The 27,660-nt window shown below is 43.1% G+C and overlaps 2 protein-coding genes across 3 annotated transcripts in view; one reads left to right on the top strand and one right to left on the bottom strand.

Moving 5' to 3' along the window:
* Nucleotides 1-3,454: 3,454 nt before the first annotated feature.
* Pttg1 (PTTG1 regulator of sister chromatid separation, securin) lies at nt 3,455-9,150 on the bottom strand. Of its 2 annotated transcripts, XM_028777697.1 has the most exons (6): nt 9,105-9,150; nt 8,480-8,578; nt 7,480-7,658; nt 5,638-5,731; nt 4,240-4,398; nt 3,455-3,612 (listed from the first exon to the last, which is right to left on the bottom strand). In XM_028777697.1, exons 2-6 carry the CDS (start codon nt 8,565-8,567, stop codon nt 3,533-3,535), a joined length of 600 nt encoding a protein of 199 aa, XP_028633530.1. In that variant the 5' UTR covers nt 8,568-8,578; nt 9,105-9,150; the 3' UTR covers nt 3,455-3,532. The 2 variants fall into 2 exon arrangements, with proteins under 2 accessions (XP_028633530.1, XP_028633531.1); XM_028777698.1 differs by lacking the exons at nt 8,480-8,578; nt 9,105-9,150 and adding an exon at nt 7,787-8,084.
* A 4,620-nt stretch (nt 9,151-13,770) lies between these two features.
* Nucleotides 13,771-27,660, top strand: part of Slu7 (SLU7 homolog, splicing factor) — a 15,461-nt gene continuing 1,571 nt past the window's right edge. The window contains exons 1-15 of the mRNA XM_028777650.1: nt 13,771-13,854; nt 17,007-17,192; nt 17,777-17,930; nt 18,450-18,530; nt 18,796-18,960; nt 20,579-20,647; nt 22,115-22,162; nt 22,343-22,474; nt 22,718-22,815; nt 22,938-23,005; nt 23,456-23,595; nt 24,302-24,463; nt 26,615-26,719; nt 27,112-27,183; nt 27,287-27,400. Coding sequence (XP_028633483.1) covers nt 17,023-17,192; nt 17,777-17,930; nt 18,450-18,530; nt 18,796-18,960; nt 20,579-20,647; nt 22,115-22,162; nt 22,343-22,474; nt 22,718-22,815; nt 22,938-23,005; nt 23,456-23,595; nt 24,302-24,463; nt 26,615-26,719; nt 27,112-27,183; nt 27,287-27,400 — 1,578 coding nt within the window. The 5' untranslated portion in view covers nt 13,771-13,854; nt 17,007-17,022. The remainder of the gene's footprint in view (nt 13,855-17,006; nt 17,193-17,776; nt 17,931-18,449; nt 18,531-18,795; nt 18,961-20,578; nt 20,648-22,114; nt 22,163-22,342; nt 22,475-22,717; nt 22,816-22,937; nt 23,006-23,455; nt 23,596-24,301; nt 24,464-26,614; nt 26,720-27,111; nt 27,184-27,286; nt 27,401-27,660) is intronic.

The raw sequence follows: 27,660 nt of genomic DNA, 5'->3' as shown, positions 1-27,660 counted from the left end.
CCCTGGAACTGGAGTGACAGGCAGCTGTGAACTGCCAGACGCAGTTCTGGAAACCAAATTCTACTCAGTTACTTGTTCCTAACTGATAAGCCATCTCTCCGTATATCTGCTCTCTTGGTTTCCAGTTCCCTGGCTCTTTCTACTGTCATTTATCTATTCAGCTGTCCTGTCAGCATCTAACTGATACCCATTATCCCTCTGCCTCAGCCACAAGGTGGGGCTGGAGCAGCGGCTGTATGTGTTGTTCTAGCTCAATGGTTCTCAACCTTCCTAATGCTGGACCGTTTAATGCAGTTCTGCATGTTGTGGTGACCTGAAACCATAAAACTATTTCCATTGCTACTTCATAACTAATTTAACCACTGTTATGAATCGTAACATAAGTATCTGATATGTGACCTCTGTGAAGGTTGTTTGACCTTCAAAGGGGTCAACACCCACAGGTTGAGAACTACTACTCTAGCTACATGTCAAGTTTTCAACCTGGAAATATAGAACAGTGCTCAATTTAATCTTTACAGGAAAATGAAAGTGTTTCCCAAGTCGGGGGCCCTTGCCATCCAATTTGGTTAGTGTTCCAGCCCCACTATGCTTCTGGTCCTAGGGTCAAGGTGCAACTATGCAGGAAGACAGAAGCCAGCTGCAACCTGATCTCTGAGCAGCATGCCAAGGGCAAGCAGCTCCCACTTCTGCATCCAGCAGCAACCTCGAGGTGAGTGATGATACATGCAATCACCATGGAAACCCACTCCTACACTGCATACTGGAGGGCCTGCAGTCTGTTCCACTGTGTGGTATGAGAAGAGGACCATCAATCCCAAGCTCCTCTTACAAGACAATGAGGCCTCTTCATAAGGCAGGGGTCATCCTGGTAGCCATGTGTACATAGGACAAAGGACACTTTACACTCTTCCCATTGTAATCCAGTTCCACAAGCTGATGGTTTATCTAGGTCAGTCTCTAAGAGACTTGGAGACAAACAAAGACAAGACCTTTGGCAAGAGTTTACTCTAGCTGGACATAAGGAACAGGTCCTGCATCTGGTTCTTCCTATCACTTGAGCACATGTGGCTAAGGTTTCCAAAGCCACTGTGTGCAGCCTATTCAAAATCAGCACTGGGGCTAGCCAGATGGCTCAGCAGGTTATAAAGGGTCTTGCTGCCAAACTTGACAATTTAAGTTTTATCTCAGGGACCCACAGGATGAAAGCAGAGCCACAAGTTGTCCTCAGACCTACACACACACACACACAGAGAGAGAGATTTAAGTCAGCTTTGGGCTGAGATGCCAGCCCTGTGAGCAACAACCACCATGAGAGGAAGGAGGACTGAAAGAAGTTAGCCAGCTTCTGGGGTGTGTGCCGGAAAAAGCTGCGTCCATGGTTGCCCAAGAGTTCCTCCCTTCCTGCTGTCACATGAAACTGTGAACAAAGACTGGAATCTTGAAAGTCACTTTACCCCAGATGCACATGGCCTAAGCTGCGGGAACTGTAGGCCCACTCTGGCACCACAGGCTAAGAAGCAAAGTACAGTAGAAGAGAAGGCTGCTGGGGAACATTCTAGAAATGGCAGAGAATGTGGTATCCTTTCCCACCCATTTACCACAGTATTGAAGAAACAGGATCACTGGCAGGTGGGGATTTACCTGAACTTGAAAACTGCTACCTGCTCCGAGTCCAGAAATTTACCAACGTGGGACACCTACTGCAGTAGGCCATGCCTTGGAGCCTAAAGATCCTGATATGGTGGGAGACCTTCATCTACCCTGGTTCTCTGAGGTGCTCAGAGTATTAAAAGGTTATGCTCGGAAGGGTAGACTCCAGCTGGCCCCTTGTGGTAGCTATTTTTGATTATCAACTTGATTAGGTTACAAGATGCCTAAGGCATCATTGAGGATCACCTGAGAGTAACGGAGGGGGCTTTCAGAGAGGATTAACTTAGACCAACTCAGGAACGTAGATGGCTCTGTCCCATTGGCTGGGGTCCTGGATTGACTAAGAAAGAAAAAAGCAGGCAAGCTAAGTAAGCACCAAGCCTTTTTTTTCCTGCTTCCTTGTGGAGAGATGTAACCTGACAACCTGATGCCAAGGTCAGAAGGCACTCCAGCCCCGCCTTCCCGACTATGACTGACTGTATAATACTAAAAAGTGGGACCAAGACACGGAGCCACTGCTGTAATAAACCTGACAGTGTGGTCTTGTAGACGCTGGGGAACACATCAGTGTAAGGGAGTTAAAGAGTTTGGAGACACAGGCTGAGGAAGCCCTGACTTCGGTAATCAGAGCTTAACGGATCATTCTGGGAGGCGTTCAGAAGACTAGAACGATGCTAGAAAGATGGACAGGAAAGTGGCCACTGAAAGCCACTTGTGTTAGATTTGGTAATGAGTCTAGCTCCGTTCCAACCAGATTCCAAAAAGCTGAGAAGGGCTGGATTCACACGTGGACTAACTTATTGGTGGATACAATTAGGGCAGCATAATATTGAGAGAGATCGTGACTTGGTTAATGCTTTACCCAGACTCAGTGGCAATGTGCCATTTCACAAGGAGCTTGAACCCAGTTAAAGCAGAGGAAGGGGCTGAGGCAGATGTGGCTCTAATTTAGAAATCACTCCCATCAAGGAGACTCTTCAGACTTTACACACAAAACTGCATCCATCCAGAGCTCCATGGGACAACAATTAAAATTCATTTTTTAAGGGAGAATGCCCCGAAAAAGAAAAGTCTTCCAAGGTATCCTGCTGTAAAATGGCTTCCCGGGGCAGTGTCGTCCTTCCCAGCTGCAGATGCAAAGCACACCAGAGGACTTCACTCTCCCGCCTGAAGCACCTTTCTCCCAGCTTCTGATCACTCTCCATTCCCGCATGTATCCTATACCATATCCTCAAGAGGGAAACAGATGTAAGGCCCCTCCCCTCCTCAGGACTGAAGCCCCACATCTTTTGCAAAACTCTTCAGAGTTTTTCTCACTTCAGAGACTGGCATGCTGTGGCAGTTGCAATACATAGTTCACTCGAAAACAAGGGTCCCAGCTCCACATTGATTAAAAATATAGGCTTAGACATCAAAAACACTAATGCTTATCAAATACTTATGTCCACGATTGGATACACAACCAATTCCTCCACGTGGGGAGTGAACCCTACCGTAAGTAAATTATCTACAGTGATCATCAAAGTATCTAACTAGAGATCCCAAGGAGACCGGCTTCTCAGAAGGTTTGGAGCCTTTCAAATTCTGGTTACTGAATATTGAAGTCATTAGAACTAAACCGAGCTGGTGATAAAGAGTGTCTAACAATAACTACTTAATGAGCTGGAAGTGACTCTTCTAATTAAGAGATCTAATAACTGTCACTAGTTAACAGCCACAAAAAGGCAACAAAGTACACGATGAAGGGTATACACAAAGACGGTGGCGTCTCCTAATGCCAAGGAATACCAATCACACGTTGGTAAGTATTCACATTCTGAGCATACGCACAAATACTTTATTAATACAACATATATAAACTATAAAGGAGTAAAGAGGCTTAAATATCTGCATCGGAACAAACGGGCGGCAATTCAACATCCAGACTGGAGAAGGCGCTGGAAGGAGACTGTGGCAGATCTGGAGGAAGAGGAATTTCTCATTACATTCTGCACTTCCTTTATAGCCATTATCCATCACAAACATTAGCTGCTAGTTTCAGCCTACATTCATCTAGTGAATCTCACACGCACATGCTGATTGCCTAAATGCGGTGGCAGGAGCAGTGGCCTCGGAACTGACCCTCATCAAGAAGCAAGTCCTTAAAACATGAGAAGCTTCTTGTTCTCTCGAGCATAAAGTCTCACTAATTCATAAACTCTGACTGGCAACCCATCTCATCAACACAGGCAGGAGGCACTTCTGACCACCGTTTCCAACGAAAGCCTTAAGCTTTCAGCGGTGACAAGTTACTGTGGTCTACACACTGGTCCCCTGGCAGCCATGGATGGAAAAGTCTCAGTAACTATAGACTTCAACTCATAGCCTAAGAAGCTGTGTGTTTAACTTCATCCTCTGGTATCACCAAAGGTTCCAGAAAACCTTCTTTTGGGACTCAACCATAATGACCGAGGAAAGTTATTCTAAATTCTGCCCCTGTATTCCAAAGCTACACACACACAGGCTCACCTGCACAACGCTGTCCCCACAACACCTGTCATGTAACAAGTTGCTTACAGGCCGTTGAGAAGCCACTGGCTCACTTACCAGACTCCCATGGTAGAAAGGGTGTCTTCAGAGGGGTAGGGGGGTCCAGGTGCAGCAGCTGCTCAAGCCCTCTCTCTTCATTCAGGATCATGAGAGGCACTCCATTCAAGGGGAGAAGTGAGATCTGGTGCTCCTCAGGCACGTCAAAACTCTCAAAATCTGCCAAGGGAAAGCAAGCATCAGGGTCGTGCTCCCTTGGCACGGTGAGGCACAGTGAAGCACAGTTAAGTCAACCTATGCTTCACCACGATTCCTCATTTCGAAAACAGAGCCAAGTTAACAATAGCCAGTTAGATAATGAAGTTACTGCCCGAACGTAATTATTACTTTTGCCATACTTTTACTCAGGAAAAAGTATGATTTTAACAGCCCAGCTCTTAAACACTCTTTAATAGGCTCTGTGATGCAAGTATCATGGTGGTACATAGCTATAATCTGAGCATGTGGGAGGGTGACCAAGCAGCATAGCCGTGAGTTCAAAACCATGCTGAACTACAGAGCAGGTCCCCATTCCCTGTCAAAGATCCTGTAACAAAATGAGAACTTATGTACACCAAAACTATGAACATACGGATGTCACAGAAAAGGGATTTATAATGGTCTGAGCTGCAAGCCACGCTGGGTTTTGTTGTTGGTGGTGGTTATTTTTCTCCTGGAAGACAGTTTTCATCTGAAAGTCAAACTGCAATCAAGAGAATGCACTTGTCCCATACTCTCTCAAGGAATGAGGGAAGCCTATATCACACTTCAAGAAAAATTTTGTCACTAATGACAGAATTCAGAAACAGGAAAAGTTTAGAATTGTGGGACACTCACGTGTAATAGCATGACATTAATTTGAAATTTTATATCATATTACTTGCCCTTTTCATTTTTGGTTTGTTTGTTTGAGACAGGATCTCTCTACATAACCCTGGTTGGCCTTGAACTCAAGAGATCTGCCTGCCTCTGCCTGGGACTGAAGGCATGCACGCCCAAGCCCGGCTACACCTGGCCCTTTCTGATGACATCAGAGGTGATATCAAACAATGTGCCATCATGGTTGCATAATGAGACACATAATAAAATGTTTCAATATTTGGGTATTTACATCTTTTTTTGAGACAAGGTTCTTCTACAATAGCCCTGGCTATCCTGGAACTTGTTCTGTAGATCAGGTTGGCCTTGAACTCACACAATGATGACCTTGAACTTCTGATTTTTCCTCAACATCTTTGCTCCCATTCTCCCCAACTGAAGGTAATACCCTGGCAAGTGAGTCCACCTGAACAAGTCTATTCTTCCAAAGTAACCCAGGTTCAGTCAGTCTCAGACTCTAGGGCCACATATCACAGTCACATGGAGTTACAGTCTAAGAGAAATCTCAAGTGCCCATCATACCAAAGACACTATTATTACCTAGAGGATTGAAGGGGAAGAACTTTTCTATTTCTGGGTAGGCATCATCAGGAGCAGGAACACCGCCTTGTGTCTTAGTAGACTTCTCGGTGATCTAGAAAAACCCAAGAGAGTAAGTGCTGTGAGAATGGCAGTCTCTCCCACCTGCATGGGAGCAGGAGACTGGATGGCCTCTTCAAATGATGACGTCACGATTTAAAATTGGTCAATTCTGTGCTGACTTCTAAGTCACAGTACTTAGTTTTCAGGATTCAGTGTAAAGGTAAATAAAGAATGAACTGACTCCTGGAAGTTGTCCTCTTGACTCTGACACACATGCTATTATATGTACTGGCCCCGCCCGTGTGCGTGCAGGCACGCACGCACAGGCACGCGCACTAAGGATATGGAAAGATGGCTCTGTGGTTCAGAGCACTTGCTGCTCTTACAGAAGACCTAGGTTTAGTTCCCAGCACCCACAGGGTGGCTCACAGCTATCTGTAACTCCAGTCCAAAGGAAGCAATGTCTCATGTCCTCCTCAGGTACATGAACAGTTACATACTATGATGGTTTGTATATGCTTGTCCCAGGGAATGACAATATTAGAAGGTGTGGCCTCACTGGAGTATGTGTGTCACTACGGACATAGGCTTTAATACCCTTGTCCTAGACACCTTCAGATGAGGATGTAGAACTCTCAGCTCCTCCTGCACTATGCCTATCTGTACACTACCATGCTTCCCGCATTGATAATGGACTGAACCTCTGAACCTGTAAGCCAGCCCCAATTAAATGTTGTCCTTATAAGAGTTGCCTTGGTCATGGTGTCTGTTCACAGCAGTAAGACCCTAACCAAAACATATACCATACAAGCGAACATCCAAACACATAAATTAAAAGTCAGACATTTTAGAACCTGTCCACATATATTAAGAATGCTGAGTAGGGTTAACTCAAAGCTAATCAACTCAACTGATCACACCTAACAGTGGACAAAACAGGCTTGAGGTACCCAGAGTAGTAACTAATCCTGGAAGTCACTTTTACCTTATAAAAGAGTAATTTTTCTGCCACTGTTACCTTATTTACTCAATTGATATTAACAAGTTTGTGTGCCTTAAATATATGGAATTAAGAAGCAGCAGAACATAAAACATCCAAAGAATTACCAGGTAGACAATCAATAGCAATAGGCCAAAACAGAACCTGGGAGCTCTTGCTCTTATCCTGTCCATGTATGTCAGAATGGGGGTGGGGGGGAATATGTAGTTCAGGCTAGCCTCCAACCAGGCCCCAGCCCATCCTCCAGCTACAGCCTCCCAAGTGCTGGGACTGCAGCTGCATATCAAACCCAGCTAAGTACTTCACACATCTGTTACGAGGCCTCTAAGCAACTGCTTCCTGGTACTAGTTAAGAACAGCTGAGGCAGTCAGCATTAGCTATTCCTAAGAGCTGCGATCTCAAGGTGCTGAACAACCGGAAGTAGCACATCCCGACTCTTTTCTGTTTGTTTGTGGACCTCTCTTTACCACTCAATTAGAGGAAGAAAGACAGATGAGAAGTCCGTTTTTAAGCATCAGAAGTGCTACAATGGAGCTTTGGATGGCTCAGAGGTTACAAGCATTTGCTGCGCTTTCAACGGAGCCAGACTCAGTTCCTAGCACCCACGACATAAGGCAGCTCATAAACGCTGCAACTCCAGTTCCAAAGCACCCAACGGCCTCTTCTGGCCTCTTTGGGTGCCTACACACATGTAGTATTCATATACACAGATACATATACATGAATAAAAATAAGAATAAATTTTTTTTGTAAAGTGCTAACACATGTACAAGTATTCATGTTCATAGCCCACACTCACCTTTGTTACAGTCACAGTTGGCTGTTTGGGTTGGAGGGGTTTACTAGTCTTCACTGGCTTTTCAGTAACTCTGTTGACAGTGCCCAAAGCCTTTCTGCTGGCTTTAGGCAAGGCTGGAGCATTGAACACTTTGCCAATTCGAGGTGTTGAAACCTGCAGTTTCCTATCTAAGGCCTTGACTGTTGAAAAAAAAAAATAATCATAAAAATATTACGGACTCGGTGGGCCGGGTAAGAGTTTTCGGCCAAACCGGAAAACCTGAATTCAATCCCCCACCCCACATAGTATAAGGAGAACCAACTCTCACCGGTTGTCCTCTGACCTCCACAGGCACACCATGGCATGTGTGAGCCCCCACACAAACACAAATAAAGGTAATAAGTATACTACTCTTAAAAGTTAGGCCGTATAAACACCTCGTCAACTTAATTCTCACCCACAAACCTGTGCTTCTTATTCTGGGCAGTGACTTAGCGTTCTCAAATAATCTCATTAAGACAATAAGCATGAAGCCAGGCGCCATCGCAACATGCCTTTAATCTCAGCACTTAGGAGGCAGAGGTAAGTGGATCTCTTGAGTTCAAGGCCAGCCTAATCTATAGATGATCTATAGTGCAAATTTCAGGCCAGTTAAAGCTATGTAGGGGACCCCTGTCTCAGGAAAAAAAAAAAAAAGATTAAGCATGGAGCCTGGGGATGTGACTAAGTAAAGAGAGTGCTTGCCTAGCATTTGAAAAGCTCCAAGGTCCATCCTCTGCAGTGGCCCATGTCTGTAATCACTGCACTGGGAAGGTGGTGTCAAAAGGATCAGAAGTTCAAGACTACCCTAGTTACACATGGAACTAGAGACCAGTCTGAACTACAGGACACCTTCTTCTAAAAATAAAAAGATAGTAAGCATGAAAATACACCAAACCTGACTCTAATCAGCCACAAAGTACACTAAAATGCCATACTGCATTCACAACACGTGTGTTATCTCAAGGCAATCAATACTTACCACCAGAGCCCAGCTTCAATCCATCCTTAGATGCCAAACGGCTGCCTGGTTCTTCATTATCCTTATCAACAAAGATCAGAGTAGCCATCCTGGATTACTCTGAGGGAGAGACCTGCATATATATGATACTGGCATTGAGGAAGGCTGGAAGAACTAAGCAGTAATGGAGACCAATCTTTACCCCAGGGGCACCTATACACAAAAGTTTAGAAGTAGCTGGCTTAAGTCAACAGGCTTAATCCAGATCTTAAATCCTCACGCCAGGGTCAAAAACACTAAACTCCTACAGAAATCAGTTGATGTTGGCACCCATCAAAACTGTCTCCAGCCTACAATCTCAGCAATGGGGAGAAGCCAAGAGCATCAGATGTTCAAGCTTGGCTTCCGCTACAAGTTCAAGGCCAGCCTGGGCTGTTTAAGACCCTGAAGTGGGTGGGAGAAAGGAAGAAGGAAACTGAAAACAGTTTTATTATCGGTCGAGCACGCCAAGAACGCCCGGGACGCCGGGCCGAGTGAAGCACAGGTCCCGACCCTGCTTCACCCTCCGATCCAGGGTCTCCCTGCCCCGCCACCCCAAGCTCGCCCAAGACACCCTCACCCACGACGCGCTCGCAACTAAACTCACCCAAGACTGCGCCACCAACGACCCCGCACACCGCAGTTTGAACTACAACTCGCGTCTCAATTGGTCCACCCGAGAGGAGGGCGGGGCCTATGGACTGAGAACCAATGAGAACAACCGAAGTTTTCAGCCACCGCCCCCCCCTCGCGTCTAGCTCCAAGGTATTAAAAAAAAACAACCTAGAATCGTACTTTGTCCAAAACTCCCATGAGAAGCTTTTTGTTTGCCACGACGTGGACCTGCGAGAAGGCCCAATAACAAAAACGTCGTTTTGTTCCTTTAAATTTCAAAGGCTTTTTTTTTTTTTGTGACAGGATTTCACCTGACTCAGACTGTCCTTGAACTCGCCATGCAGTGGATGGTGGATGACCTTTAACTCCCGATCCTACTCCCTGTCTTCCAAGGACTAGATTAGTGGCTGTGCCGCTACTCCAGGCTTACTTTTTTGATTTTGACTTTTTTGAAATAGTCTCTTACTATGGGGCTCAGGTTTGTCTGAAACTCACTAGCCCAGGCATGCTTCTGATTCCAGATCCTCCTGCCTCAGTGCTGGGATCAGAGTAGCCAGAGTGTATTCTCTAGGGGGACAGAGCTACACAGTAGGTACTGGAGTTTGGGAAGGCTAAAAGGGAATAAGTAGGAATAGAGACAACATAAGCACAAAAACTCAACTAAAGAAGCCAAGAGGCTTAATCCAGACCTTAAATCTTGGAAGTCAAAGTCAGAGGCACTAATGTACTGAGAAGATGGTTTGGGTCGGCCCCTATCAAAACCTATCCGAGACTGGAGAGGTGCCAGTTAAGAGCACTTGCTGCTCTTGAAGTGTATCCTAGCTGTCCTGGAAATCACTGCACACCAGGCTGGACTCGAACTTTAGACATCTGCCTGCCTTTGCCTCTTAAGTTAATTTCTGCTCATTTTTTAGAAATTGTGAAAAATTGGTAATTTGAAGACAAAGAATGGAGATTATTTGAGAGGCCAGGCCTTCCCATTGAAGTAAGGATTGTTAATAAAATTGAAGCCTTCCCCTACATACTTTCTGCTATGTGTGTGATTACGTTTAATTAGTATAAAAGTTCCTTAGTGTCCTTAACACTCCCTGCAGTGATGGATCAATTCCTATGTCATTAATTTTGGGTATTCCTGAAAACATTCTACAGTTTCATAATTGATAGTGGGATACTTGTGCTAGGATTTTCTTTCTTTTTTTTTTTTTTTTTTTTGGTTTTTCGAGACAGGGTTTCTCTGTGTAGCCCGGGCTGTCCTGGAACTCACTCTGTAGACCAGGCTGGCCTCGAACTCAGAAATCCGCCTGCCTCTGCCTCCCAAGTGCTGGGATTAAAGGCGTGAGCCACCACCACCCGGCTATGCTAGGATTTTCACCCGTCCCCCTCCTGCTGAGCAGGTTCTTTGTAAAACAGTGGGGACAGCCATGAAGTCCTCAGCTCTGTGGAGTCACAGGAGACGCTGATGTGTGAGTGCTAGGTGGTAGATCAAGAAAGCTTTCTATTAGGAATCAAATAGCAAACTGTCATATCGCTAGTCAAATCTCACATCTCACTCTCTGGGATTCTTCCTCTCACTGTAGATGCAAAGTGGCACCTTTGTTTCTTCAGTGCCCACAGATTCTGTTTAGCTTGGGGATCTTTGCCTAATTCTATCCTAACAGGTTCTTCAAAATGAATAGCTACACACACCTTTAATCTGAGCACTTGGGAGGCTGAGGCAAAAGGATGTCTGTGAGTTTGAGGCCAGATCAGTTTACATATTGCATGCATGTAGCTATAAAAACCACATAGTGAGACCTTATCTCCAAAAGAAAAAAGAAATATCCAAAGAGAAGTGGAGGATATAAATCTTGGTTTTGTGAAGTAATTAATATAGGCAAATATTTCGGTGCTGATAAAATTTAAGGAATGTACATTTATTTTGAAAAGTCTCATACATATGTATATATATATATGCACATATACACACAAACACACACATATATATATAGAGAGAAAGACACACACACACAGAGAGAGAGAGAGAGAGAGAGAGAGAGAGAGAGAGAGAGAGAAATACATAGCACTATAAAATGCAGGACTACTTTTTACATTTACAGTTAAGAATTTCCAAGGCTAGAGCTCAGTTAATAGAGTACTTAGCTAGCATACTGGACAAGCATAAATCCAGTGCGGTAGCAGACATGAGGATCAGAAGTTTGAAGTCATTCTGTGCCACATAGCAACTTCAAGCCCAGCATCTCAGAGAGAGAAGGAGAGGGGAGGGGACATGATCTCCACCTCTAAGGAAGAAATTATGATCAGACTTATGTCAAAACACATTTTTTTCCAGAGATACTTTTTGGGCATGATGTTCTTAAGCAGTCTTCTGAGGGGGGAGATATTTTAAAACTCATAGCAAGAAAGTGGCAAGACTGTTTTCCTAATGTCAACTAAACAACTGTTCATCCACAAAATAAAGGAATCAAATCTAAATTTAAAAGGAGAGAAAACATCTGAGGAATGGCTTTATAGCCATCAGTCCACAACTGAGGGAAAATGAGCATGCAATTGTCTAATAGAATTTCAACTAAAAAGGGGGTTGAAGAGAGACACATATAAAGTGAGACAGGGAAACAGCCAATATTTGGTTTAGACACTCACAGTAGAGTAGAATCAAACATTAAAAAAAGCAGTAATCTGGGTAGATGCAAGAGCAGTTTGATATGAGTAATTCCTTCTCAGTTGGGCTTGAGAACTTTTCCCTACACAGAGCTGCCCTCAACACATCAGACGGGAATCTGCCTTACTACATTTCCTTAAATCTGTTTGCGAGCAAAGCGATGTTCCTAATAAATGAGTAACTCAAGCTTCCTTTAAATTCATTCAACAACTATTTATTGTATGCTATGTTAATCATCAAAAGAAAGCGCCTAACTCTATTTGAAGAATAAAAACAACAGACTCAGGCACACACACATGCTCACACGCATGCACGCATGTCTATTCCCTGTTCCTTTTATCCCCTCAACCTGTTCATTTCTCTCTACATCTACTTCTGAATTTCATTTCTTCATATTAAATCACCAGCACACAAAAGTCTTGCTTTAGAAAATAAGCCTAGCCGGGCAGTGGTGGCACACGCCTTTAATCCCAGCACTTGGGAGGCAGAGGCAGGCAGATTTCTGAGTTTGAGAGTTCAAGGCTAGTCTGGTCTACAGAGTGAGTTCCAGGACAGCCAGGGCTACACAGAGAAACCCTGTCTCGAGAAACCAAAAAAAAAGAAAAAAAAGAAAAAAAAAAAAGAAAAAGAAAAGAAGCCTATATACATCCCCACAACTTCCACGGGAACATTGTCTAATTCTTTGAGACAGGAAGCATTGCTTTTCCCTAGATCTACTGCAAGTGTAAATTATATCACCACCCTGTCTTTAAAAGGCCATGGTTTTCTGAACGGTGGCGTCCCTGGGCCAGCTTTGTGATCCACACTTGTTACTGGGGAATAACGTACCTGGTTGGTAAACTTATAATACAGAGTCCTCAGCTAACACAAGCCTCTCCTACTCTATCTTTACATAAACCATTCATCCAAAGACAATCCCCGCCTTCTTGGTCTCTTTCTCCTTGAGAACTCAAGCCTTGAGAAAAATTCCTCCTTCTTGTCCTCTGAGTGAGTCAACTGAACTCTGATCTTCCTTTAGCTGCCTTGAAAAACTCAAAATTACAATTACATTTCTATCTCCAGGCACTTCAAATTCTTAAAAAAAAAAAATCTACTACTTTGTGCTCTTTGATTGAGGTGGGGACGTTAGCTTTAGCCCTGTATATTTGAAGAGCAATTCACATAGGGCAAGTATAAATAGCCACAAGACAGCACAAAAGAAAAATTTCCAAGCAATGGCTCAAGACAGCTTGTTCTTGCAGACGCTCCCAGTTTGGTACTCATGCTGGTTCACAGTCATTTATCTGTATTTCCAGTTACAGACAGACGATCTGGTGCCGATGATATGCAAACTCACACACATAAAACAAAGCATAAATCTTTTTTAAAGAAAAAAAAATCCACCAAAATAACCTATTTTCTAGTAGTTTGTTTAATATTTTCTCTCTCTCTCTTTTTTTTGTTTTTGTTTTGGTTTGGTTTTTTTTGTTTGTTTTTGTTTTTTTTTTTTTCCGAGACAGGGTTTCTCTGTGAAGCCCTGGCTGTCCTGGAACTCACTCGGTAGACCAGGCTAGCCTCGAACTCAGAAATCCGCCTGCCTCTGCCTCCCAAGTGCTGGAATTAAAGGCGTGCGCCACCACCGCCCCGCAATATTTTCTCTTTTATGAGAGTTTTTTTTTAAGTTTTTTTGTTTGTTTGAGAAAGGGTCTTACTATGTCACTGGCCAGGAACTCAGGGTTAGGTACGCCTATCTCTGCTAGGATTAAAGGTGTGGAGCTTTCTCAGTAAACATTTTTGCTAAAATTCAAACAAATAAAATAAATAAAACAACAAATAAAGAACAACAGTTCCCAGCGTGGAGCACAAAGCTGCACTGCCACCACTTCTCCGCAAGGTGTACAACGAAGTACTAGCGGGACCACCTCGCTAGGTCAAAAAAAAAAAAAAAAAAAAAAAAAAAGAGCCAAGTCTTGCAAGTGCGCATGTGTTGATCTCCCGGAAGTTATCGCTGCACTGCCGGAAGAAGGCAGGGAATCCGGAAGTAAACAGTATCGGATCGCTTCGTTTCTGGCGGATGGTTTTGAGTAGTCTGTGGCGGGCCTGGGTAAGTTGGGGTTCGGAGATTGAGCAGACGAACTGGGGACCTCGGGGAGCCGGTATCCCCTGCAGTGAGTTCTCGCGGCGATAAGCGGTCTTGGAACTGCGGACCCAGGAGGCGACTGTGGCCCAGTACGCAGGCGCCACCCTTGGGTCCAGCCGGATGGTGGCTAAGTCCTCCAGGAAAGAGTCCTGGTCACTGTGGGCTGGACATCCTGAGCGGCCCGTACCGAAGCTGACCCCTCTGTCCCCAAAGGAATGCCTTTGAGGTTCAACTTTCTCGTTAGATGGAGATGATCTTAGAATATGAGAGTCAAATTAGAATGTCTGTATTGCCTTGGTGTTGCTAATGTTCTAACTCTGAGAGAGTAGGACCCTCGCAGAGCAGTGTAAACTTAATGACAAAACACTTCAGTCTCTTAATCTTCAGTGTGACACTCCAGTGTCTGTGGTTTGTAACACGATTTAAAGGACCAACAGTAAAGTCAGGCTTGGGTTTGACATCTTGTTGTCTGAAGGTATTAGCCTCCCCAAACTTGTTTCCTCGCCATAAAGTAGGGTTGTTGTAAAGATGACAGTCTGCATGGTAAATTAAGGAAATGCTAATTGTTAAAATGACGACGATTACATTTATGAATGTCCTCTTTTGCTTCCTAGTATACATAAGCTACCACCGATTTCTAACACTTCTGATTTTTTTATTTTTAAGTCTATTTTATTTTAGCTGTGTGTATAAATAGGTGGGTGGGTTTTGCCCTTGCAAGAACGTGTACAATCTTCTTGGAACCCCTGTAGCTAGAGTTAGGAACAGTTATGAGCCACCTGACGTAGACGCTGAGAACTGAGCTCTGGTCATCTACAGGAGCAGTAGGTGAACCATCTCATCTGCCCCATACACAAACTTCTGTGGTGGCCGTATGCCTATAAAGCCAGTACTTGGGAGATGGAGGCAGACTCAGTTTCACAGGAAAGGCCTGGAGTTTAAGGCATGCTGTGGATAGAGACGTCTGAGTGTTTCAGATGGAGATGTCATGTACACAGTTTGGTTATGTAGATTGGAAGATCAAATGAAAATTCTGGAGCAGAGAAATCACGTGGAACTCCAGTAGTGGGATTCTGTTCCTCCTGAATCTTGGAAACTGCTATTGTTTAGAGTGGTGAGCGAGGCTCTGTCTGCACCGTAAGGACTCAGCCTCTAAATAAATGTGTACAGATAGACGAGCCTGCAAAGGAGTCGAGGAGGGGGAGTCATGAAAAACAGGTAACATGTTCCAGAAGCCAAGGAATAAGAATCTCTGACAAAGGAAGGCACATAACTGAAAGATGGGCATGGATTTATCACGCTGACTTAGTCAGTGTAGTGGTGGCTTTCACTGGAACGGTTGGGAATGGACGTGAAGTCAGTGACCAGGGCTAAGGAGTCCAGAACAGAGGTGTAAAAATAGACACACTAAGAACATAGGTGAGTGTGTGTGTGTGTGTGTGTGTATGAGAGAGAGAGAGGGAGGGAAGAAGGGAGGGAGGGAGGAAGAGAGAGGCATCTATTTCTTTCTGGCAAGGTCACATGTAGCACCTTAAACTGTATATAGCCAAGGATGACCCTGAACTTCTGGTCCTATATTCACATCAGATTGCTAGATCACAGGTGTATACCACCATGCCTAGTTTTTGCCTCACTGGGAATCAAATTTGTGCATGCTAGGCAAACGTTCTATCAACTGAGGCTTCATCCCCAGCCCCTGAACTTTGGTAATTGTTAAGGCATTGGGCCTCCAAGGAGAAGAGTGATGGGTTCTGAATTTTTTTGACTGTGGAAGGAAAGTTTGGGTCATGCAGGAGGTCTAATTTAGGAACATCTGTATGAAAGTCTTTAAAATTTTCTATACATGGCTTTCTCTGTTTACAAATTGAAGTATTGAGAAAATTGATGCTAAGAATATGTAAAGACTGTTTTTTGTTTTTTGTTTTTGTTTTTTTTTCTTTTTCTATTTGAGACAGGGTCTCACGATATAGCCTTGGCTAGCTGCAGATTCTTTATGTAGACCAACCTAGTTCCAGACTAGCCTCCAACTCCCAAATTTCCAAGTGCTAGGATTAAGGTTGTATATTGCAATGCCCAGTTTGTAGAGCCTTTTGAGTAAGGGAAACTGTTAGAACCAGTGAGGTGGCTCAGCAGGCATTTTGCTGCCAACCTGATGACTGAGTTTGATCCCTGAGACCCATATGGTGATTGGGGGAGAACTAACTCCTACAAGTTGACCTCTGACCTCTGTAGTGATAATTTTGGAGTTTTGGTTTCTTTAAAAAACATAGAAATAAGAATATGTTTTCGTTTTAATAGCAGGAGTAGAGATTTGAGGCTGCTTCAGACTGTTGCAGCAGCTGACTGATTTGCTTTGTGCTCTCGCAGAGGCATGGTTCTGCCAACAACTGCAGATAGTTTCTGCAATCATGTGACATTTGGAATTCTGGGGGCTTTTTAGAAGGTATATAAATGCTAGGGCCCCGAGAAGTGGGCGGGTTGTTAGTTGTTGGGTGTCGTTGATTGTTGGTGGTCGAGGTTTGTTAGGTAATCATGTGCAAAGAAGAAACAAGAAGAAAAAGAAATCAGATATCCTGACAGCAAAGATCATTCTTGCCCCAAGAAACTTGATTCTCTTAATTAGCAGGAAGTAGGCTGACGATAACATCTCCCCCTTTCTGACCCGTGACTTTATTCAGGGATCTTTTTCCTTTCTTCTCTATCCTTTTCTCTCTTTTATCTAGTTAGTGTTAGGGGGCTGAAAGGGTGAAGGAAAGGGGATGGAGAAGAGTGGAAGAGAGAAGACCCCACAAAGTAGCCAAATCCAGCTACAGACCTCCCCATACGTTCCATGGCATACCCTACCCCAGCAAAAAACAAATTTAAAAATGTAAAGAAACCCTCCTTTATAGGCACTTTGAAAGAATAAGAACACAGGAGACTGGAGAATGCTGTTTAGTGCAGCAAGGATCCAGTTTTGATCACAGCCATAAAAAGTTTGAAAAGTAAGAGGGAGAAAAAACTGTAAGCAAGAGAGACCCTGGTAAAGCTCACAGTGTATTGCTTGGACACGGTTCAGTAGTCTCAGAGGGTATATTCCAGAAAGCCTCTGTTACTGTAAAAACTTCCTTTTTTAGAGGGCATTGATTCATCATGTCGGCAGCAGCTGTGGACCCAGTTAGTGCCACGCCCATGACAGGATCAAAGGAGATGAGTTTGGAGGAGCCAAAAAAGATGACCAGAGAGGACTGGAGGAAAAAGAAGGAGCTAGAAGAACAGAGAAAACTGGGCAATGCTCCTGCAGAAGTCGACGAGGAGGGGAAGTAAGTCTTGTCTTGCATGATCTGTTTAAATCCATCCCCAGCTCATCAGCTTCCCACCCTTTGCTTTGGTAGGAGACTGTCCTTTATTATTTGCAGTTTGTATTCTTTCTTGTTTTCTCAAACTCACACATATATAGTTTAGTAGACAAATGATTCCAAAGAGCTTATAATGAGTAGCAATTGTCCTTTTTTACCTTTTTTTTCAGTCCCCAACCTAGTGACTACTTTTACATGCTCTCATTTTGAAATTTTCACATCTCTGAATAATAATGCCTCTATGATTGTCTGAATCATTTGGCTGTGGGCACTAGTTTGACTTTCAGCTCTGATGGATGGAGCTTGCTAACCTCTTCCTCCATCTCCTTCCAGTTGTACCATTAGTGTCCGGATCTCTCTAAGAAAGTTCCTAGATGTAGTATAACATACATCTTTACTCTTAGTTCTATTAATGGAAATAGCAGCCATCTTCCCTCTCCCATCCCACTGCAGGATTGCTGTTCTTAGCCTCTGTGCCCACTGTCTTTGTGGTTAAAATGCCATTTTCAAACTTCCTTCTTCACAATTTCACTTAAACTTTATTACAGAGATATCAACCCTCATATTCCTCAGTATATTTCTTCGGTCCCATGGTACATTGATCCATCAAAGAGACCCACTTTAAAGCATCAGAGACCACAGCCAGAGAAACAGAAGCAATTCAGTTCATCTGGGGAATGGTACAAGAGAGGCGTTAAGGAGGTATGTGGTAACCTGTGTGTTGTTTTGCCTGTGGAGTTTTGTGTGTGTGTGTATGTGTGTGTGTGTGAAGAACTTTAGAACTTTTAATGTGATGCTGTTTAAAGTAGGAAGGTATTGTGTGGCCCTGGTGTTGAAATTCACAGTGTTAGTTACAGTCTTTTCTTAAATACATTTTATATTATTGAAACTCTTAAACTTGGTCATCTCAGAACATGAAGGCTACCTGGTCTTCCTTTTTTTTAAAGATTTATTTATTATGTATATAGCATACAATATATGCCTACATGCCAGAAAAGGGCACCAGATCTCATTATAGATGGTTGTGAGCCAACATGTGATTGCTGGGAATTTAACTCAGGACCTCTGGAACAGCAAGACCGTGCTCTTAACCTCTGAGCCAAGCCCCTGGTCTTCCTTTTAACAGAGTCTTTCAGTAGACAAGATAGTGAGAGCCTAAGTTACTCATAAATGACTCGGATAAATAAGATGTCTGTTTTGTTCTTCTCTGTCCTTGAACAGAATTCTATAACTACCAAGTACCGCAAAGGTGCGTGTGAGAACTGCGGAGCCATGACACACAAGAGGAAAGACTGCTTTGAGGTAAGTTCACTCTGAGCCTGCTGGGAAACCATCAGCCAGCCTTTTGTTTTTCCCTTGTCAGAGAACTTCCGTTTCCTAAAATTATTTTCGAAAAATAAAAAATTGCATGAATTTAGTCTGTTATCATCAAAGTTTCCTGCCCAAAGATTGCCTGGTAATTAAAGACATTAAAAATGCTACACTGTGTCCGCGCTGACTGTGTGAAAGTTGCAGGGGGTCTTCCTCTGTGCTTCAAGTTCTTAGGAAAAGATCTGCTGTCTTTCAGAGGCCAAGGCGGGTCGGAGCTAAATTCACAGGTACTAACATCGCTCCCGATGAGCACATCCAGCCTCAGCTGATGTTTGACTATGATGGCAAGAGAGACCGGTGGAATGGCTATAATCCAGAAGAGCACATGAAAATTGTCGAGGAATACGCCAAAGTTGATCTGGTGAGTCAGTTCCCTGCTTTCTGCTTCCCTAGAGAAGATCCATTCTGCTGTGTGTCTAATCTAACAATGCTTTTGTGCATCTTAGGCGCTCTGAAGATGGTGCTGTTTCTTATGATAGCATGTCTAGTGCAATGGTGCAGTGTAGTGGCCCTACTTGGCAGCAGTTTCTCTTTCTCCTTTTTGTTTTGTTTTGTTTTGTTGTTTTGTTTTTTGGAGACAGGGTCTTTCTATATAGTGCTGTCTTGGAACTTGCTATGGAGACCAGGCTGGCCTTGAACTCCTGTGTCTGCCTCCCAAATGCTATGATTAAAGGCAAGTCCCACCACATCTGCCTGGCAGCAGTTTCTTGAGTCTTTTATTTTTTAGTCCCAGTGTGACCAGAGACACTAGACATATGAGGACAGACTGACATCCAAATCTTCTTGTATTTACTTGTTTGTTTGTTTGTGGCAGTCTGGCTATGTAACTCTGGCTTGCCTAGATCTCACTATGCAGATCAGGCTAGACTAAAACTCACAGAGACCTGCCTACCTGCCTTCTGAGTGCTGGGATTAAAGAAAGGTGTACATCACCACACACAGCTGATTTTGGCTTTTGTAAGTTCTCAATCTTCATCACTAAGCTACAGCACGTGTCTAAGACTGCTTTATAGTTGTCTCACATCCCATGTAAGAGTAGCTAACCTACTTCAGAAAACTGAATTTTAATCTAACTTCAGTTTTGGGTTTTGGTTTTGGTTTTTTTCTCAATAGTGATTCTTTTTTTTTTTTTTTAAGATTTATTTATTATTTATTTTATGCATATGAGTACACTGTAGCTGTCTTCGGACACACCAGAATAGGGCATCCAATCTCATTACGGATGGTTGTAAGCCACCATGTGGTTGCTGGGATTTGAACTCAGGACCTCTGGAAGAGGAGTCGGTGCTCTTAACCGCTGAGCCATCTCTCCAGCCCCCTCAATAGTGATTCTATCTTTCGGTCTTCTTATCCAAATTCTTTCAGAATAGTAGTCTATTCTGCTGGGTTTTTTTTTCTTTTTTCAAGAAATTACAGATTATATTTAAAGCTCATGAGTTATTGTTTTTGGGGTCAGCTTCTATTTTGTTTTGTTTTCATTTTTAAGGGTAACATGTAACTCCTATGTAGCCGCAGATGATTCTGAGCCTCTACCTCCTATATCTAGGAACATGGACATGTGCCACTGCGCCTGGCAAGATCATGGGACAGCGTATAAACGTCTAGATGTCATGTTTTCCTGAGCATTGAAATATGCAGTAACCTAACCCTGCCAGAGATTAGTCAGCCAGTCACTGGGAGTCAGCAGCCTCTGCCACTGTTGTCAGGGCTCTCTCTCTCTCTCTGCAGTTTACATCAAGTCTTGTTCATACAAGAAGCTAACTCTGTAAGCCTGCCCTTCCTTTCTCCTCCTCCTCCTTCTCCTCATCTTCTTCCTCCTCTTCTTCCTTTTCCTCATCCTTCTTTTTTAAGACCAAATACCCTACAGCTAGCTCTAAGGACCATTTCTGAAAGCCCTAAAATCACCCACTTTAAGTATATACAGTCTAAGTGGCCATCTACATGTTGTAAGTAAAATTTAAATGTCTTTATTTTTTTAGGCAAAACGAACATTGAAAGCACAGAAACTACAAGAAGAATTAGCCTCTGGAAAATTAGTGGAGCAAGCTGTAAGTAAAGATACAAGATATTCAAGCAAAATACTCAGATTCTTCCAAACAGTGGTTCTCAATCTGTGGGTCACAACCCCTTTTGAGGTCAAACAGCTGGTTCACGGGGGTCATCTAAGACCATTGGAAAACACAGATGTTTATATTATGATTCATAACAGTAGCAAAAGTACAGTGATAAGCTGGCAACAAACAGTCTTATGGTTGGGGTTACCACAGCATGAGGAACTGTATTAAAGGGTTACGGTGTTAGGAAGGTTGGGAACACTGCATGAAACAATGAAATGGAACTTAGAACAAGAATTCATGTTGTATGTCTCTAGTTAGGACGGACCTGAACTTCCTATCTTCATCTCCTGAGCAATGGAGGAGTGTACTGCATACATGCATGCTTCTCTTAAAATGGCATTTGTTCAGATCTCGTTGACAGTATTCACTATCATATATTTTAATGATATATGAAAAAATAGAGGACCACCATAGAAAAAGACCCATAAATTCATGGTGGTTTTTTGTTTTGTTTTGTTTTGCTTTGTTTGGTTTTTGTTTTTACTTGTTTGCATATGTGCTGTGTTGAGGTTTGAACCTAGGTTGCAAACATTCTGACAGCATTTTCTATTTGATTTTTAAAAAACTAGTGAGGTTTGGGCCAGTGAACTGGCTCAGTGGGAAAAGGCACTTGCCATGCAAGCTTGGCAACTCTGGTCTGAGCTGCAGAACCCACATGAAGGTGGCAGGAGAGAACAGACCTGATGGAGTTGTCCTCTGACCGCCAAGTGTGCACAATGGCATGTGCTGACCCAATAAAAAATAGAACGGGAGCTGGTCGGGTTTAATGCGTATGATGCACTAAAGCCTAAACCAAGTGGGAGTGAGCACATCCTGACTTCTTTAGTCATCTCAATCTTCCTGTTGCTTCGTATGATTGTACTCCAGTACCAGGAGGCTGGAGAGGTGGCTTAGTGGGTAAGAGCACCTGCTGCTCTTGCAGAACACTTGAGTTCCATTCCCAGCACACACATCAGGCAGCTTACAACTGTCTGAGATACCAGCTCCAAGCAATTCAGTGTTCTCTCTCATCTCCAAGGGAACACATGCACATGTGCATGCATACCCACAGACTCATATATATGAAAGACATTCTACATTAATAAAATCTATTTGGTTTCTGGTTTTGTAGACACTAATAAAATTAATTGTTCACAATATCATACTTGTGTCAGAATACATGTGCTTGGGACAGGTGAGAAATATGTGAGCATGTTGAGTTGAAATGAACCAACCAACCTTTCCTTCCTCTTTCCCTCCCTTTCTTCAGTGCTAGGGATTAAACTCAGGGTCTGGTGCATACTCGGCACACACTGAATCACTCACCTATACCCATTTATATTATGTTTTTTAAATGCTAAGTAATCTGTAAATTAAATGAAAAGGATTTACAGTTGTTTTCCTTCTTTCTCGATGCAGAATTCTCCAAAACACCAGTGGGGAGAAGAGGAACCCAATTCTCAGATGGTAATGTATGCTTGTCCTTTCTGGCTGCGTGCTCTCGCTAGTTTCAGTGGCTTGTAATAATCGTAGTCATAATGATAGCTTTAAGTCACACAATAAACCTTTGTTTAAAGGGGAAAGAAAACAAGACCACAGTGCTGTGTCTTTCTGCTTAGTTTTCTCGTCCCCAACGCTTTCTTTTAGGAAAAGGATCATAACAGTGAGGACGAGGATGAAGACAAGTATGCAGATGATATTGACATGCCTGGGCAGAATTTCGACTCTAAAAGACGCATTACTGTTCGGAATCTCAGGATTCGTGAAGATATTGCAAAAGTAAGTCACGTCTGCCTGACCTACGGCTCTGACAGATAGTAGTTCTGCACTTAGCCCACTTGTGCAGTGTCTGTGTGTGGTTTGATGAGTGTAATTAGAGGTACTCCGAAGGACAGCAGCATCTGCTTCTCCCTGTACAGGATGTCGCGGATGCTTAGTCAGTCAGAGCATGCTTTTCTGTCCAGCTAACCCTTTCTTGCTATAAATTGGTGTTAACTCAGTCTTTAAATATTTTTCTTTCAGTATTTGAGAAATTTAGATCCAAATTCTGCCTATTATGATCCAAAAACGAGAGCGATGAGAGAGAATCCTTACGCCAATGCAGGAAAGAATCCCGATGAGTAAGTATCCAGTTAAACTATGGACTTCAGTGTAAAGGGGTCAGTGCTTTCTTACTGGATTCTGTAAATGAGTTTTTCTTAAAGCAATCTCTAAGACATCTTTTTAACAATTGTGCTTTCAGAGTGAGCTACGCTGGAGATAACTTTGTCCGATACACAGGTGACACCATCTCAATGGCTCAAACACAGTGTAAGTGTTTGCTCTGTACCAAGTCCTTTTATGTAGACTTTAGGGATGAGGACCAGCAGGATGGCTCAGGATGCCTGTCATCAGGCTTGATGACCAGAGTGCTGTCCCCAGCATCCACATGGTAAATCAAGAGAAAGCGAGTTGTCCTCTGACCTCTCATGTGTTCTATGGCATGAACATTTGTATACATAGATAAATAAATGTAAAAAAGGAAATTGGGAATGATAAAACAGGCATGATGGCATATGTCTATGACCCTACTGCTTGGGAGACCAAGGCAGGAAGATTACCACGTGCTAGAGGAAATTGTCTCAGAAAAAGCCAGCAGACAAGAAAGGAAAGAGGGAGAGGTGATGGGAGAGGTACTGTGAGCAGCTACTTAAAGCTTGCTTTAAAAAAGCAAAAGCACAGTGAGCTATCAACTCATTGAGACACTTTGAATTACTCTAGTGTTTGCTTGGGAAGCCTACGACAAGGGGTCTGAAGTGCATCTCCAGGCAGATCCTACAAAACTAGAGCTGCTGTATAAGTCCTTCAAAGTCAAAAAAGAAGACTTCAAAGAGCAGCAGAAGGAGAGCATCCTGGAAAAGGTACCGCTACAAAACGGCTTTACTTACTGCACAAGAAGCATTAAGCTTGGTACCAAGAGCCCCTTTTAACCCACGAGGCCGGGTCCTGTCCTTCTGCCAACTCATTTGGTACAGATTTTTGCATCAATCACAACCCTCCAAGATGGAGTGCTTAAGATAAATACCTATTCTCTCTCACGCATCCTTACGGCAGTGGGTCCCCGAGACAGGACCGCTCACATCTGCATCACAGAGCGTTGCTTTCTCATATCCTAGCCCAGCATTCTCAATGCTTTCTGAGGCTTCCAGGGCAAGGCACAGAATGTATGTCCCTGTGCACACAACACACCTTTGCTTTCGTCGCATTTACTAGCTTTCCGTTGGTGGAGGAAGTAACACAGTCACATGCAGACTCCCGAGATGGAAAATTGGCTCCATCTCGATAGGAAACCCAGTAAAGTGAGGCAAAGGATATCAGGTATGCACCCCGCAAAAATGTATGACCATCTTGAAACTACCTCACCAGGTAACTAACAAGGAAACATCTTATTTACCTGGGAAGAATTGGTGATGTCTTTTCACAGTTTCCTTAGGAAAGCTAGTAAAAAACAATCAAGCAAACAAACAAAAAGTGCATTTATTGTCATTGAAAATAAGCCCTTCCATAAACATTTGATATAAAAGTTTGGTTCTAAAATGTGTTTTAAAATGCTCAATGTCCTTTTAGTATGGTGGCCAAGAACACCTAGATGCTCCTCCAGCTGAGCTGCTCTTAGCCCAGACAGAAGACTATGTGGAGTACTCCAGGCATGGAACGGTCATTAAAGGCCAGGAGCGGGCTGTCGCCTGCTCCAAGTACGAGGAAGACGTGAAGATCAATAACCACACGGTCAGTGCTCGGCTCTCTACTGTTTCTCACAGAGCTTCGTGGTTGACCACTGATTTCTCTTTGTCGTTGTTGACATTTTAGCTTTGCTTTACAATTTTTTTCTAAAAGTGAGAAAAAATACTAACTACTATATTTATCTGCATGCTTACCCAGAATCAAAACATTTTTTTGTTTCTTAAACCATTTACACTTTGTCTGGGTTTGAATAAACACTAGGATGTACATAACCACACATGTGTATTGTATTAATGTACACTAGGATGTACATAAGCACACATGCGTGTTGTATTAATGTACACTGGGATGTACATAAGCACACATGGGTGTTGTATTAATGTACACTGGGATGTACATAAGCACACATGCATGTTGTATTAATGTACACTAGGATGTACATAAGCACACATGCGTGTTGTATTAATGTACACTAGGATGTACATAAGCACACATGCGTGTTGTATTAATGTACACTAGGATGTACATAAGCACACATGGGTGTTGTATTAATGTACACTAGGATGTACATAAGCACACATGGGTGTTGTATTAATGTACACTAGGATATACATAAGCACACATGGGTGTTGTATTAATGTATACTAGGATGTACATAAACACACATGTGTGTTGTATTAATGTACACTGGGGTGTACATAAGCACACATGGGTGTTGTATTAATGTACACTAGGATGTACATAAGCACACATGGGTGTTGTATTAATGTACACTAGGATGTACATAAACACACATGCGTGTTGTATTAATGTATACTAGGATGTACATAAACACACATGGGTGTTGTATTAATGTACACTGGGGTGTACATAAGCACACATGCATGTTGTATTAATGTATACTAGGATGTACATAAACACACATGCGTGTTATATTTACTAATTTTGGCAGAAATATTTGGAAATTGCAGATATGACATTTCACTCAAACACTTTATCATACATCTTCTAAAAATTACAACTCTAGATAGCCCTGCATACTTGTTGTGCCTCAGGAAACTGACAGTAACTTGCTAATTCATTTAGCCTGACTCAAGTGGTATATGTACGTGCTTGCGAGCTTGCACATGTGCAGAGGTTAAGTTAGAGTTGGTTTTCTCCTTCCACTTTTGCATGTGTTCCAGGAGTCCACTCAGGCCCTTCAGCCTTGTGTAGTGAGCACAATACCCTCTGATCCTTCTCTGAGTTAAGCCTATATTGGTCATTTGTTGGCGGTTGTCTCTTTTCCTATTTATTTTCAAGACAGTGGTCATTGACCAGATCTGGCATGGAAACTGTCTCATGCTTTACATTGACTGTTTCCTAGCAGAATCATAACTTCCCCCTGTCCCCTACAGGTCTTAAAACAAGAATTTAGGTCCAAAGCCCAGATTAAGTAGAACCTAAATTTTTTTTGGCAAGAATGTATAGTAGATGATAGTGCATTCCTTTGTGCATTACATCATAAAGCATATATATATTTGGCGCTGGGGATTAAACCCAGGGCCTCATACATAGTTAGCCATATCCTGCCACTGAGCTACAATCTTTAACCCATTTGTTGTGAACCTAAACTAACAAAACAGTTTTCTGTGTCAAGGATCAAAAACCCCCCAAACTGTAGCTGTACTGTGTAGAGTAGAATGAGCCAAACAGACCTCACACACTGTTGGCATAATATAGTCTAACAAGGGTCTATGCACTGTTCAGCAAAAGCCACTTATTAACAGTAAAAACTTAGGCTTTGAATGCTCCACACCTTAACTTAAGTGACTTCAAGTATACTAAATTTTTTCATAGATTTTGTTTGGGAGGTTGTGGGGTGAAAGTCAATTTTTTGAGACATAGTTTTACCCAGGCTGGCTCAAACTTGAATGTTCCCTCTTCTGCTTCCTGTGTGCTGGGATCATAGGTACATGCTATCATGCCAGGCTTAGGCTTTTGAGAAGAGAACTTAGACCATTAGAACTACCGTGTCCAGCTTTCCAGCATTTGAAGTTGACCCACCCTCTGTCTCTGTTTTACCCAACAATGGAAGATTTTTCTCTGAAAATACAGTCAGGGTGGCTGCATCATTTTATACTCCTGTCAGCAGGATGGGAAAGCCTCTAATCCCAGGCTCTTTTCCAAATAACTTCTGTGTCTCTTTCTCTGCAGCATATCTGGGGATCTTACTGGAAAGAAGGCCGCTGGGGCTACAAATGTTGTCACTCTTTTTTTAAGTATTCCTATTGTACTGGAGAAGCTGGGAAGGAGAGTGTTGTAAGTATTACCCTCTAGCTTTTCTCTTTGTGGAGGAGATCAGTAAGGGGACAAGATGGGGTTTCATGTAGGCTTGGCTAGCCGAGAAGTCACTCTGGCCCGCGGTGACCCTGAGCTTCTGACTGTACTGCCACCACCTCCCAGATGCTGAGGTTACACATGTGCTCAGGCCTGGCTTTGGGAGATGCTAGGGATGGGGCCCAGGGCTTTGCAGACTAAGCGAGGACTCTGCCAACCAAGCCACGCCCCAAGCCCCTGTCCTCTAGTTCTTAGAGGTATAAGACAGTCAAACCCTGCCTAAATCATATCTTCTTGTGTTTCAAATTCTAACCTGTTCTTCAAATGATTAATAACTATAGCCTTCAACTCAAATTATATTTCTTTTCCCACAGAATTCAGAGGACTGTATTATAAATGATGTGACTGGAGAAGAGTCTGTGAAGAAACCTCAGACCCTCATGGAGGTCAGTGTGTGATCCTCTGCTCTGAATCACTTAAGTCCTAAGGCGGGTGTTGAAACCTATGCCAGAGCTCTGTATTCACATAGCCTTTAATTCTCCCTGCCAGCTGCATCAGGAGAAACTAAAAGAGGAGAAGAAGAAGAAAAAGAAGAAGAAGAAACATCGAAAGAGCAGTTCTGACAGCGACGATGAGGAGAAGAAGCAGGAGAAACTGAAAAAGGTACTTTGTGACATCTCTTAATAAAAGTGACCAACAGCAAGCCAAATGGGGGGAGGGGTGTTGGGAGGGGGTATCCTTGAGGCTAATGCTGCCATTGCTGCCTGCCTGCAGAGTTTTGAAAATGAACAGACTACCCAGAGTATGTGTTGTTTGCCCAGGTCACATAAGTGGCCATTGTGTGAATCTGACTGTGTCTGTGTCTGTGTCTGCCTCTGTGTGTGTGTGTGTGTGTGTGTGTGTGTGTGTGTGTGTGTGTGTGT

This window comes from Grammomys surdaster, unplaced genomic scaffold (assembly GCF_004785775.1).
Source record: "Grammomys surdaster isolate TR1022 unplaced genomic scaffold, NIH_TR_1.0 313, whole genome shotgun sequence".
NCBI classification, from domain to species: Eukaryota; Metazoa; Chordata; class Mammalia; order Rodentia; family Muridae; genus Grammomys; species Grammomys surdaster.
This window is presented reverse-complemented; position numbering and strand designations above follow the sequence as displayed.